Source organism: Salvelinus namaycush, unplaced genomic scaffold (genome assembly GCF_016432855.1).
Source record: "Salvelinus namaycush isolate Seneca unplaced genomic scaffold, SaNama_1.0 Scaffold1127, whole genome shotgun sequence".
NCBI classification, from domain to species: Eukaryota; Metazoa; Chordata; class Actinopteri; order Salmoniformes; family Salmonidae; genus Salvelinus; species Salvelinus namaycush.
The window spans coordinates 40025-55045 of record NW_024057817.1 but is presented as its reverse complement, the minus strand read 5'-3'; the positions used below and the strand labels follow the sequence as shown (position 1 = coordinate 55045).

At 42.1% G+C, this 15021-nt stretch overlaps 1 protein-coding gene across 1 annotated transcript; it reads left to right on the top strand.

Annotated features, from left to right (window-relative positions):
* Positions 1-11333: 11333 nt before the first annotated feature.
* On the top strand, positions 11334-13338 carry LOC120035876 (aerolysin-like protein). Its single transcript, XM_038982343.1, has 2 exons — positions 11334-11366; positions 12772-13338. The coding sequence occupies exon 2, from the start codon at positions 12799-12801 to the stop codon at positions 13336-13338; it is 540 nt and encodes a 179-aa protein (XP_038838271.1). The 5' UTR covers positions 11334-11366; positions 12772-12798.
* Positions 13339-15021: the final 1683 nt, after the last annotated feature.

Sequence of the window (15021 nt, the reverse complement as noted above, 5' to 3'; positions counted from 1 at the left end):
AGGTGCAGTAATCTATGAGCTGCTCTGACAGCTGGTGCTTAAAGCTAGTGAGGGAGATAAGTGTTTCCAGTTTCAGAGATTTTTGTAGTTCGTTCCAGTCATTGGCAGCAGAGAACTGGACGGAGAGGCGGCCAAAGGAAGAATTGGTTTTGGGGGTGACCAGAGAGATATACCTGCTGGTGCGCGTGCTACAGATTGGTGCTGCTATGGTGACCAGCGAGCTGAGATAAGGGGGGACTTTACCTAGCAGGGTCTTGTAGATGACCTGGAGCCAGTGGGTTTGGCGACGAGTATGAAGCGAGGGCCAGCCAACGAGAGCGTACAGGTCGCAGTGGTGGGTAGTATATGGGGCTTTGGTGACATAACGGATGGCACTGTGATAGACTGCATCCAATTTATTGAGTAGGGTATTGGAGGCTATTTTGTAAATGACATCACCGAAGTCGAGGATCGGTAGGATGGTCAGTTTTACAAGGCTATGTTTGGCAGCATGAGTGAAGGATGCTTTGTTGCGGAATAGGAAGCCAATTCTAGATTTAACTTTGGATTGGAGATGTTTGATGTGAGTCTGGAAGGAGAGTTTACAGTCTAACCAGACACCTAGGTATTTGTAGTTGTCCACATATTCTAAGTCAGAACCGTCCAGAGTAGTGATGTTGGACAGGCGGGCAGGTGCAGGCAGCGATCGGTTGAAGAGCATGCATTTAGTTTACTTGTATTTAAGAGCAATTGGAGGTCACGGAAGGAGAGTTGTATGGCATTGAAGCTCGCCTGGAGGGTTGTTATCACAGTGTCCAAAGAAGGGCCAGAAGTATACAGAATGTTGTTGTCTGCGTAGAGGTGGATCTGAGACTCACCAGCAGCAAAAGCGACATCATTGATGTATACAGAGATGAGTGTCGGCCCGAGAATTGAACCCTGTGGCACCCCCATAGAGACTGCCAGAGGTCCGGACAACAGACCCTCCGATTTGACACACTGAACTCTATCAGAGAAGTAGATCGACAGATTAGTCTTCTAATTAATGAATTAATCTAATTGATCAGATATTAAAATATCTGAAAGCTATATCAGGACAATTATAACTTTGTTATCTGAATATTTTCCTTTGTTCCCCGACTTCCTAGTTAATTACAGTTACATGATTAAGTTAGTTTAATCACATAATAATATTTACAGAGAATAAAAAAATAAAAAAAGTATTCGGTTTAATGATGCTAAAGCCACAACAGTCTTAATCAGGGTGAAGGAAACGCCACTGGTGTTCCCAGCCAGACCTTCACTGTTGGACCACCACGGAGAAATCAACCATAAGTTTGTGGAACCAGAATTGTTGTGGAAATTCACCACTAAGGACTCAGAATCTCAAAGCAAATGAAGCAATCTTTATTTGTTTAATGTACAGACAGGTTTACAAACCTTGGTATAGGTCTACTGAAGCTCTGAAGGGGCAAAGTAAAAACAGGTTTTTAGAAATGTAAGCATGATTTACGGGTTGGTTCCTGCATGCGACTGGCTGTTATCATGCGGGCTCAGTTCACAAAGAAAATTGAGCAAGGTCTCATATTTTAACTTCTAGAACATATACTGGGCATTCTACCAATTGGCCTGAGGGTGAGGTTAAGACTGCACTTTTTTTTCTAAGAGTGTATAGTTTGGGAAGAGAAAGGTGTTGTAGCGTATTAGTGAACATGTTTGGGCAAGTGACTCAAACCACCAATATTTTTATTTATTTTTATTTTTTATTTCACCTTTATTTAACCAGGTAGGCAAGTTGAGAACACGATCTCATTGACAATTGCGAACAGCCCAATATAAAGCAAAGCAGTTCGACACATACAACAACACAGAGTTACACATGGAGTAAAAAAACAAAAACAAACATACAGTCAATAATACAGTAGAAAAATAAGTCTATATACAATGTGAGCAAGTGAGGTGAGATAAGGGAGGTGAAAGGCAAAAAAAAGGCCATGGTGGCGAAGTAAATACAATATAGCAAGTAAAACACTGGAATGGTTGATTTGCAGTGGAAGAAAGTGCAAAGTAGAGATAGAAATAGTGGGGTGCGAAGGAGCAAAATAAATAAATAAATAAATACAGTCGGGAAAGAGGTAGTTGTTTGGGCTAAATTATAGATGGGCTATGTACAGGTGCAGTAATCTATGAGCTGCTCTGACAGCTGGTGCTTAAAGCTAGTGAGGGAGATAAGTGTTTCCAGTTTCAGAGATTTTTGTAGTTCGTTCCAGTCATTGGCAGCAGAGAACTGGACGGAGAGGCGGCCAAAGGAAGAATTGGTTTTGGGGGTGACCAGAGAGATATACCTGCTGGTGCGCGTGCTACAGATTGGTGCTGCTATGGTGACCAGCGAGCTGAGATAAGGGGGGACTTTACCTAGCAGGGTCTTGTAGATGACCTGGAGCCAGTGGGTTTGGCGACGAGTATGAAGCGAGGGCCAGCCAACGAGAGCGTACAGGTCGCAGTGGTGGGTAGTATATGGGGCTTTGGTGACATAACGGATGGCACTGTGATAGACTGCATCCAATTTATTGAGTAGGGTATTGGAGGCTATTTTGTAAATGACATCACCGAAGTCGAGGATCGGTAGGATGGTCAGTTTTACAAGGCTATGTTTGGCAGCATGAGTGAAGGATGCTTTGTTGCGGAATAGGAAGCCAATTCTAGATTTAACTTTGGATTGGAGATGTTTGATGTGAGTCTGGAAGGAGAGTTTACAGTCTAACCAGACACCTAGGTATTTGTAGTTGTCCACATATTCTAAGTCAGAACCGTCCAGAGTAGTGATGTTGGACAGGCGGGCAGGTGCAGGCAGCGATCGGTTGAAGAGCATGCATTTAGTTTACTTGTATTTAAGAGCAATTGGAGGTCACGGAAGGAGAGTTGTATGGCATTGAAGCTCGCCTGGAGGGTTGTTATCACAGTGTCCAAAGAAGGGCCAGAAGTATACAGAATGTTGTTGTCTGCGTAGAGGTGGATCTGAGACTCACCAGCAGCAAAAGCGACATCATTGATGTATACAGAGATGAGTGTCGGCCCGAGAATTGAACCCTGTGGCACCCCCATAGAGACTGCCAGAGGTCCGGACAACAGACCCTCCGATTTGACACACTGAACTCTATCAGAGAAGTAGATCGACAGATTAGTCTTCTAATTAATGAATTAATCTAATTGATCAGATATTAAAATATCTGAAAGCTATATCAGGACAATTATAACTTTGTTATCTGAATATTTTCCTTTGTTCCCCGACTTCCTAGTTAATTACAGTTACATGATTAAGTTAGTTTAATCACATAATAATATTTACAGAGAATAAAAAAATAAAAAAAGTATTCGGTTTAATGATGCTAAAGCCACAACAGTCTTAATCAGGGTGAAGGAAACGCCACTGGTGTTCCCAGCCAGACCTTCACTGTTGGACCACCACGGAGAAATCAACCATAAGTTTGTGGAACCAGAATTGTTGTGGAAATTCACCACTAAGGACTCAGAATCTCAAAGCAAATGAAGCAATCTTTATTTGTTTAATGTACAGACAGGTTTACAAACCTTGGTATAGGTCTACTGAAGCTCTGAAGGGGCAAAGTAAAAACAGGTTTTTAGAAATGTAAGCATGATTTACGGGTTGGTTCCTGCATGCGACTGGCTGTTATCATGCGGGCTCAGTTCACAAAGAAAATTGAGCAAGGTCTCATATTTTAACTTCTAGAACATATACTGGGCATTCTACCAATTGGCCTGAGGGTGAGGTTAAGACTGCACTTTTTTTTCTAAGAGTGTATAGTTTGGGAAGAGAAAGGTGTTGTAGCGTATTAGTGAACATGTTTGGGCAAGTGACTCAAACCACCAATATTTTTATTTATTTTTATTTTTTATTTCACCTTTATTTAACCAGGTAGGCAAGTTGAGAACACGATCTCATTGACAATTGCGAACAGCCCAATATAAAGCAAAGCAGTTCGACACATACAACAACACAGAGTTACACATGGAGTAAAAAAACAAAAACAAACATACAGTCAATAATACAGTAGAAAAATAAGTCTATATACAATGTGAGCAAGTGAGGTGAGATAAGGGAGGTGAAAGGCAAAAAAAAGGCCATGGTGGCGAAGTAAATACAATATAGCAAGTAAAACACTGGAATGGTTGATTTGCAGTGGAAGAAAGTGCAAAGTAGAGATAGAAATAGTGGGGTGCGAAGGAGCAAAATAAATAAATAAATAAATACAGTCGGGAAAGAGGTAGTTGTTTGGGCTAAATTATAGATGGGCTATGTACAGGTGCAGTAATCTATGAGCTGCTCTGACAGCTGGTGCTTAAAGCTAGTGAGGGAGATAAGTGTTTCCAGTTTCAGAGATTTTTGTAGTTCGTTCCAGTCATTGGCAGCAGAGAACTGGACGGAGAGGCGGCCAAAGGAAGAATTGGTTTTGGGGGTGACCAGAGAGATATACCTGCTGGTGCGCGTGCTACAGATTGGTGCTGCTATGGTGACCAGCGAGCTGAGATAAGGGGGGACTTTACCTAGCAGGGTCTTGTAGATGACCTGGAGCCAGTGGGTTTGGCGACGAGTATGAAGCGAGGGCCAGCCAACGAGAGCGTACAGGTCGCAGTGGTGGGTAGTATATGGGGCTTTGGTGACATAACGGATGGCACTGTGATAGACTGCATCCAATTTATTGAGTAGGGTATTGGAGGCTATTTTGTAAATGACATCACCGAAGTCGAGGATCGGTAGGATGGTCAGTTTTACAAGGCTATGTTTGGCAGCATGAGTGAAGGATGCTTTGTTGCGGAATAGGAAGCCAATTCTAGATTTAACTTTGGATTGGAGATGTTTGATGTGAGTCTGGAAGGAGAGTTTACAGTCTAACCAGACACCTAGGTATTTGTAGTTGTCCACATATTCTAAGTCAGAACCGTCCAGAGTAGTGATGTTGGACAGGCGGGCAGGTGCAGGCAGCGATCGGTTGAAGAGCATGCATTTAGTTTACTTGTATTTAAGAGCAATTGGAGGTCACGGAAGGAGAGTTGTATGGCATTGAAGCTCGCCTGGAGGGTTGTTATCACAGTGTCCAAAGAAGGGCCAGAAGTATACAGAATGTTGTTGTCTGCGTAGAGGTGGATCTGAGACTCACCAGCAGCAAAAGCGACATCATTGATGTATACAGAGATGAGTGTCGGCCCGAGAATTGAACCCTGTGGCACCCCCATAGAGACTGCCAGAGGTCCGGACAACAGACCCTCCGATTTGACACACTGAACTCTATCAGAGAAGTAGATCGACAGATTAGTCTTCTAATTAATGAATTAATCTAATTGATCAGATATTAAAATATCTGAAAGCTATATCAGGACAATTATAACTTTGTTATCTGAATATTTTCCTTTGTTCCCCGACTTCCTAGTTAATTACAGTTACATGATTAAGTTAGTTTAATCACATAATAATATTTACAGAGAATAAAAAAATAAAAAAAGTATTCGGTTTAATGATGCTAAAGCCACAACAGTCTTAATCAGGGTGAAGGAAACGCCACTGGTGTTCCCAGCCAGACCTTCACTGTTGGACCACCACGGAGAAATCAACCATAAGTTTGTGGAACCAGAATTGTTGTGGAAATTTACCACTAAGGACTCAGAATCTCAAAGCAAATGAAGCAATCTTTATTTGTTTAATGTACAGAGAGGTTTACAAACCTTGGTATAGGTCTACTGAAGCTCTGAAGGGGCAAAGTAAAAACAGGTTTTTGGAAATGTAAGTATGATTTGCGGGTTAATTCCTGCATGCGACTGGCTGTTATCATGTGGGCTCAGTTCACAAAGAAATTGAGCAAGGTCTCATATTTTAACTTCCAGAACATATACTGGCCATTTACCAATTGGTCTGAGGGTGAGGTTATGACCGTGTCCCTTTGTGTATTTACCCAGTCACCTTCACGAACCATGATAAACAGAACAGAGAATGCATACAGCTTGTACAATTCACTGCTGTCTTCAGTATAAGACCTTTTCCACCACATAGGCTTTAAACTTGTAGGATGTTTTGATGAACAAACTACAGTCTTAGAAAAAAGGATTACAAAACAGTTATCTGGCTCTCCCCATAGGAGAACCCTTTTTGGTTCCAAATAGAACAATTTTTGTTTTCAGGTAGAACTCTTTTGGGTTACTTGTAGAACTCTCTGTGTAAAGGGTTCTACATGGAACTCAAAAGGGTTCTACCTGGAACTAAAAGGGTTCTACCTAGATCCAAAAAGGGTTCTTCAAAAAGTTCTCCTATGGGGACAGCCAAATAACCATTTCAAGCTCTAGATAGCACCTTTTTTGCTAAGAGTGTATAGTATGAGTAGAGAAAGATGTTGTTGCGCATTAATGAACATGTTTAGGGTAGTGACTGGAAACCGCCGATATGCTCTCTGGCTCAACATCAAGAAGAGGAAGTGGTGCCAAGAGTTGTTAAAACTGTTGATACACGTTAACCTGATGAAGACAGAGGGCGCTGTTGTCACTTTGGGGGAAAAACGTGCCCAATTTAAACGGCCTCGTACTCAATTCTTGCTCGTACAATATGCATATTATTATTACTATTGGATAGAAAACACTCTCTAGTTTCTAAAACCGTTTGAATTTTGTCTGTGAGTAAAACAGAACTCATTTGGCAGCACACTTTCTGACCAGGAAGTGGAAAGTCTGAAATCGAGGCTCTCTTCTAAGTCCTGCCTATAAATGGGCATGATAGCTATTAGTATACATGCACGTCATACACCTTCCCCTGGATGTCAAGATGCAGTGAGAGAAGAAATGAGGTGATTATCTTGGTCTGAGATGGAATACGTCCTCTTGGAATGACGTGTCACCGATTTCATGTTTTCAGGAAGGCGCGAAGAGGACAGTGGGATTGCCTTCTGAATAGCTTTCGTTATAGGCGACTACTATCTCCGGCTTTGATTTTATTTGATAAATGTGACAATATCATCGTAAAGTATGTTTTTTCAATATAGTTTTATTAGATTTTTGAAAATTTATTCGGGACGTTAGGTGTGTTGCGTTGTGTGCCCTTTGTTCAGAATGGAGAGCTTCGCGCCACTTGGCCAGTGTGCTCGCTAATTCAAGAGGGAAAAACGATGTTCTAAATCCAAACAACGACTGTTCTGGACAAAGGACCCCTTGTCCAACATTCTGATGGAAGATCACCAAAAGTAAGAAACATTTTATGATGCTATTTCATATATCTGTCGAACTGTGTACTAGTAGTTTTGCGCCCAGGTTTTGGCCACTCTCTCGCTATAACATAAGCCTTATGTCGTAATGAAGATATTTTTAGAATTCTAACACTGCGATTGCATTAAGAACTAGTGGATCTATCATTTCCTATACAACATGTATTTTTTTGTAATGTTTATGAATTGCTATTTGGTCAGAATAGGTGAGAGTCTAATAGAAATATCCGCACATTCTGGGAAATAGAAGCTACGTTAGCATAATGGATAACCACTGATTTCAGCTCTAAATATGCACATTTTCGAACAAAACATAAGTGTATGTATAACCTGATGTTATAGGACTGTCATCTGAGGAAGGTTTATGAAGGTTAGTGAAAATTAATATCTTTTGCTGGTTTATTCGCTAACGCTAACATGCCTATTGCTATCGCTAACGTGCCTTGATGAATGAATGCAGTAGTGTGGTAGTCTATTGTAGTAAGCTAATATAATGCTATATTGTGTTTTTGCTGTAAAACACTTAAAAAATCTGAAATATTGGCTGGATTCACAAGATGCTTGTCTTTCATTTGCTGTACACGATGCATTTTTCAGAAATGTTTTATGATGAGTATTTAGGTATTCCACGTTGGTCTCTATAATTACTCTGGCTGCTTCGGTGCTATTTTTGACGGTAGCTGTGATGGTAGCTGCAATGTAAAACTGATTTATACCTCAAATATGCACATTTTTCGAACAAAACATAGATTTATTGTGTAACATGTTATAAGACTGTCATCTGATGAAGTTGTTTGTTGGTTAGTTTGGTTGGTTCTTGGTTAGTTAGGTTGGCTTTGTGCATGCTACCTGTGCTGTGAAAAATGTCTGTCCTTTTTTGTATTTGGTGGTGAGCTAACATAAATATACGTGCTGTTTTCGCTGTAAAACATTTAAAAAATCGGACATGTTGGCTGGATTCACAAGATGTGTACCTTTCATTTGCTGTATTGGACTTGTTAATGTGTGAAAGTTAAATATTTCTAAAAAATATATTTTGAATTTCGCGCTCTGCCTTTTCAGTGGAATGTGGGAGGAGTTCCGCTGGCGGAACGCTAGAGTCAGACAGGTTAATCATGATTATACAATGTCTTAATCAGGGTCAAAGGGTTTGTGTCAATTGCAATATAAAACTACTGACGCACATCATTGCATGGACATGGGGGGAGTTTTGCTGCTTTATAAGAGAGTGCTCTTATCTCCACTCCAGAGACACGTATCCACTGATGCATCTTTGATGTTAAACAACTGAACTTCACTCGGAATCTCGGAACCAATCAGTTTTCTTCCATCAAGATATTCTATAGTCATCCTTAACACTGAGGACTGCATAACATTGTATGTAAGTACACAATGTCACTATATAACTAATCTTGATATATGAGGAATATTTGAAAGCTAGATTGTTATTTTGACCAACTAATTAACAAAACATTTCATGCAACAAATGTTTTCTAAATTCTGAAACAGCTGCTTAATTTTTGATTTAAAATAAAATATTTTAAGAACAAATTCTTAATTTCAATGATGGCCTAGGAACAGTGGGTTAACTGCCTTGTTCAGGGGCAGAATAAAATATTTGTCAGCTCAGGGATTAGAACTTAGCAACCATTCAGGTATTAGTCCAAAGCTCTAACCACTAGGCTATGCTGCCAGGCCTAATCATTTATAAAGTCTAGCTGAACAAGCATGGTATGGTTTTGTTGTCCCCCACGATGAAACTACGGAACTGTCTCTGTCTGTCCGTTGGTATGTTTGTTTTGTGCGTTAGTTAAACAAGATATCTGAGAGCACTGGGCTGATTTTGACAAAACTTGGGTGAATGATTCGTCTTGCCATAGAGATCCAACATTTATAAAATTACACTGATTGGCCCAAGGTGGGAGCTATGGCAATTAACTGCAATTTGTTAGTTACACACAATATCTCAATTCAATAAAATGTTATTTGTCACATGCGCTGAATACAATATTTCACCTTACAGTGACGAGGCCTTAAACAACAATGCCGTTGTAAGAAAAAAATACCTACAAAATGTTTAAAAAAAAGTAATAGATAAGAATAACAAATAATAGCAGCAGCATAATGTAAAAACAAACAAAATAGCTTGGTTGGTTGAGAGACGATAAGACGAAAGCCCTCCCCTCTGGCGCCATTGTGAAATAAATAGTGGTTACTGCATCATTCGTGGGGGACGACATGTTAACTGTTGCCTTGTTTTTACATGGTTGACTTCAGCCTCCTATTGTTCTGTTTTGAATTCAAAAGTATGATGTTAGTATGATGTTTAATGTGAGGTGAGTAGACTGTTGAGTGTAGTGTTTTACATCAAGCTGTCTCTTCATCTTGAATACACTGATTGACACATCTAGCATTGGGTACTGAAATGTTTAATGTAGGTGACTGGTGCTATCTCGGGCAAAAAACAGGCTTTTATCAGTCACTTTACCAACTTCATTATCCTTAATTTAAATTGAATGCATAAACAGGCATGTTACCAACAAACAAACATTTATCTGGCTCCAACTTCTGCTCCTCTTGTGCAGCGATAGATCCTTTCTGTGCCTTCTGCCTGCAGACATAACTGTTAATAAATCCCAAATAATGAAGGTGATATAATTCATCATGTATATTTATCTGTTTAAATCAAATTATTTGTGCACATTAGGTAACTCCCTACTAGGGACATGATTGGCTGGAACGATTTTTCAGAGTGATTGCAGAGTGAAGGGCAGTCAAAGAAGCTGGATCTACTCTCAGAATATTTTACATACTGATAGCTGACGATGTGTGATGACAATTTCCCCAAATTTAAAAAGAAATCTGACCTAATGCAGCTTTAAAATGGAAGCTTACTTGAATTAAATTAGAGAACCTATTTCTATCTTTGAATCTGAGGCCTGCATACGTGTTGTATGTTAGTAAAAACAAATCTTAACAACTCATCTTGCTAAGTGAAAAAATGTTGAACTAATGTTGATTTGACTACTAATAAACTGCACATTTCATGGAACAAATGCTTCCTAAATGATGAAACAGTTGACTTACTGGTCATTATTATTATTAACCATTTGAAATCGAGGTAAAGTTTGGATCTACATTCAGTAATGACGTTTGAATGATTCAGGTTTTAGGTGTTACTTGACTAAATCTGATGGTTAGTTTTAATTGGACAGACACTTGATAAAGTTAACAGACCCTGTTCTATATTAGACATTGTCATAATATATTAATACATACCTGTGAATACTGTAGCCTGTCTGAAAGAATATTGTACTATATTATAATATATTAATACATACCTGTGAATACTAAAGCCTGTCTGAAAGAATATTGGACTATATTATAATATATTAATGCATAACTGTAAATACGAAAGCCTGTCTTAAAGAATATTGTACTATATTATAATATATTAATACATACCTGTGAATACTAAAGCCTGTCTGAAAGAATATTGTTCTATATTATAATATATTAATGCATACCTGTGAATACTGCAGCCTGTCACGCCCTGGCCTTAGTATTCTTTGTTTTCTTTATTATTTTAGTTAGGTCAGGGTGTGACATGGGGAATGTATGTGTTTTTGGATTGTCTAGGGGTTTGTAGGTTAAATGGGTCAGAGTCTTGTCTAGGGGTTTTGTATGTCTATGGCTGCCTAGATTGGTTCTCAATTAGAGGCAGCTGTGGTTCATTGTCTCTGATTGAGAGCCATATTTAAGGCAGCCATAGGCATTGGGTTTTGTGGGTAATTGTCTATGTAGAACGTTTGTAGCTTTAGTATTGCACTTACGTTTGTAGCTTCACGGTCGTTTGTTGTTTTGTTTTGTTATAAGTGTTCGTTTCGTGTTTCACTCGTCTCAAATAAAAGAGATGTATTTTTCACACGCTGCGCCTTGGTCCACTCATTATCCTCAAGACGATCGTGACACAGCCTGTCTTAGAATATTGTTCTATATTATAATACATGAGTACATACCTGTGAATAGTGCAGCCTCTGTCCTAAAGAATATTGGACTATATTAATTCATGTCAATCTTTATTCTTTCAGATATTACAAAGCAGCAACTTTTGTTGGAAAGGTGAGTTCCAGCACCATAAACACCTCATATTCTGATGTAGCATCTATTACATTCATACTCATCATCATAGGGCAGGGTATCATATACTGATGTAGCATCTATAAAATGTGCACTCATCATTATTCATGAGTATTCGTAATTATAGCAACATATTAAATAATTGTATAAGTGCATAGAGACGTGCTCACTTACATAACAATATGTTTACATCATCATTACATATAAGTCACCAAGTTGATCAGGAAGAAACAGCAGGAGGTAGAGTGGGGAGGTGCTGGGAGTAGGAGAGGGACTCCATGGTGTTGATCAGGAGGAAACAGCAGGAGGTAGAATGGGGAGGTGCTGGGAGTAGGAGAGGGACTCCATGGTGTTGATCAGGAAGAAACAGCAGGAGGTAGAGTGGGGAGGTGCTGGGAGTAGGAGAGGGACTCCATGGTGTTGATCAGGAGGAAACAGCAGGAGGTAGAATGGGGAGGTGCTGGGAGTAGGAGAGGGACTCCATGGTGTTGATCAGGAAGAAACAGCAGGAGGTAGAGTGGGGAGGTGCTGGGAGTAGGAGAGGGACTCCATGGTGTTGATCAGGAAGAAACAGCAGGAGGTAGAGTGGTGAGGTGCTGGGAGTAGGAGAGGGACTCCATGGTGTTGATCAGGAAGAAACAGCAGGAGGTAGAGTGGGGAGGTGCTGGGAGTAGGAGAGGGACTCCATGGTGTTGATCAGGAAGAAACAGCAGGAGGTAGAGTGGGGAGGTGCTGGGAGTAGGAGAGGGACTCCATGGTGTTGATCAGGAAGAAACAGCAGGAGGTAGAGTGGGGAGGTGCTGGGAGTAGGAGAGGGACTCCATGGTGTTGATCAGGAAGAAACAGCAGGAGGTAGAGTGGGGAGGTGCTGGGAGTAGGAGAGGGACTCCATGGTGACTCGGAGGTCCCTAGCTGAGGAGGAAGGAATGGGTGTGATAGATTCCAGACGAATAGAGATGGAACGATCAGAGGAGGGCAAGGAGGAGTTAGGAGCAATAACAGAACACGTCATTCTCAGTGACCTGAGGATTGTGCAGCGATTTGGTCATCCTAGACCAGAGGTACCGTCCTGTATTTTTTCATTCCAATCTATTCCACCTGATTCCAATAATTAACTGGATGATAAACTGAATCAGGTTAGTTACAACTGGGGCTGGAGTGAAAACCAACAGGAGGGTAGCTCTCCAGGAACATGGTTAGAGAGCCCTGCCCTAGACTGATGTGTTGCTTGACCTCTAGTTCCTACCATGAGTCATTATATCCCTTGGTTATTGTTTGATCCTTTCATCTTGTTCCTTAATGTTCTTTTGGTGCTTTGAATGTCTGAATCAGATCTCCTTTGAGTTGGGAGGTTTTTAAAATGTATCTGTACAAATTTGTATTTCAGGTTACATGACGCACACACACACTCAACATGGCAACCACACTGCATTTGATCGGTGGTCAAGGAGGCAGTTCATTTCATTTCCATGGCATGGACAACGGTGCCACCCTCAAGAAGATTGGAGTGGCGGTGGAAGGCTCGCAGGTCAAAGCTGTGCGGGCGGAGCTGACCGACGGGAAAGTGGCGACTTTTGGAGATGAGAACACTTTCAATGAGTTTGAGTTCAACCTCGGCGAGCGCATCACAAAGCTGTCGCTGTGGGATAACGGCGCCGGCACATTTCTGGGTGCCATCAAGTTCACGACGAGTGAAAACCGTCAGTTCTTTGAAAAAACGACCAGCTGGCCACTGATTACTGAGTACACCGTAGATGTGGGGTCTGGAATCTGCCTGGTGCTGGAGGGCAGGTCTGGCTTGGCCGTTGAACGTATGGGCTTCCTCTTCATCAACCCCATCAAGTCGTCCGTGCTGACCAACATGGAGTATGCCAACCTGTCCCTCTTCAAACCCCAGGTAAGCTCTTTTATAGATGTGTGTAGACGGCTCAGGAAAACTCTACCGATGCTCTAACATTAACCAGACCCAGAGAGCTGGAGGTGGAGAGAGACATATCTGCACGCTGGACTGTGGGGAGACAACTTCAACAATATAAAAAGCAAGAGCAGGAGAAGAACAGAGCACTAGAGGAGAGGATCAGACTGCTGGAGGAGAGGGTGAGGGGGATGGTGTGTGACAGAGATCAACCCACTAGAGAGGTGGCCACCCCCGCAGAGAAGCCAGCAGAACAGTCCACCTCAGCTCCCGACAAAAGTCTCGACACCACAGCAGAACAGTCCACACCAGACCCTGACCATAGCGTCGACATCACAGCAAAACAGACAAATGAAGAACCCCAAGCCCAGGGGATCTCATCCCCTCTGAGCACCCCCATGTCAGCCACCCTGCCAGGCCTCCTGACAACCCCCCCCACACCCACTGAGGACATACACAAGACACAGATTGGACTCCTTATAGACTCAAATGGGAAATATATACAAGAAAAAAAACTTTTTCCCAAACAGGTGTCCAAACACCCAGCGCGCCCTAGACCTTCTGTTTGAGGACCAACTAGGATCACCTAGCCACATAATAATACACACAGGCACAAACGACCTGAGAACACAGCAGGAAAGGGTGGCCACAGCACTGAAGGGAGTGATTGAAAATGCTTCTTCTTCTTTCCCCAATGCACAAGTGGTTATCTCCATCCTGCTACCACGAAAAGACTTCCACCCTGCTACCAAACAGCGGGTAACCGCAAGTATTTCCTGTCACTGTGCCTCAAAACCAAATGTTTTCCTGACCCACCACTCCACCCTGGACTTGAACAGCCTCTATGACCAGGTCCACCTATACAAGGCAGCAGTGCCCACCTTCGCACGGACTCTAAAGGACATGGCTCTCAAACGCAGCCCCAACACTTCACACAGGAGCAACAGATTAATTGACACCCTGCCCAGACCAGCGAGACACTCTCCCAGACCTGTGGGATCCCCCCTGGACCTACACATAGAGGACCCACACCGAGAGGACCTACATCCAGACCACAACACCACCAGCCACATACACACCCCCACCCCAATCAATCAACTCACCCCCAAGTCAACCATGCCCACACCCCATTTAGGCCCCCTCAGATCAGACCTATGCCACTCCTGCCCACCCCATGCACCCCACCCCCGTAAAGAGGGCCTCAACATGGAAGTCACACATACGCCCAGGCCGTGAGTAGGAAAACAGGCCCAACACCCACTCTTACACTAGCCCAAGCCAATGGCATATACCAGATGCACAGCAGGCTCTACTCACACTTACTGGCCTGAGGCCAAAACACACGACCAACAACATTGCTATCTCATCCTGGAATATCCAAGGCCGGAGGTCATCTGCCTTTGGCCTAAAGAGCAGGAACCTGGACTTCATCAAAGAAATCGGAAATACAGACATTGTCATCCTTCAAGAAACCTGCTATAGTGGAGACAGACCCACTGGTTGCCCTCTAGGTGACAAAGAGCTGGTAGTCCCATCCATCAAACTACCAGGTGTGAAACAGGGAAGGGACTCAGGGGGTATGCTAATTTGGTGTAGAGCAGACCTAACTCACTCCAATATTTGGAACCAAGGACTGATCACCCCAATCCACAAAAGTGGAGACAAACGTGACTCCAATAACTACCGTGGGATATGCGTCAACAGCAACCTTGGGAAAATACT

Coding starts and splice junctions, on each gene's coding strand:
- LOC120035876 (XM_038982343.1), top strand. CDS start 12,799: ATGGCAACCACACTGCATTTGATCGGTGGTCAAGGAGGCAGTTCATTT.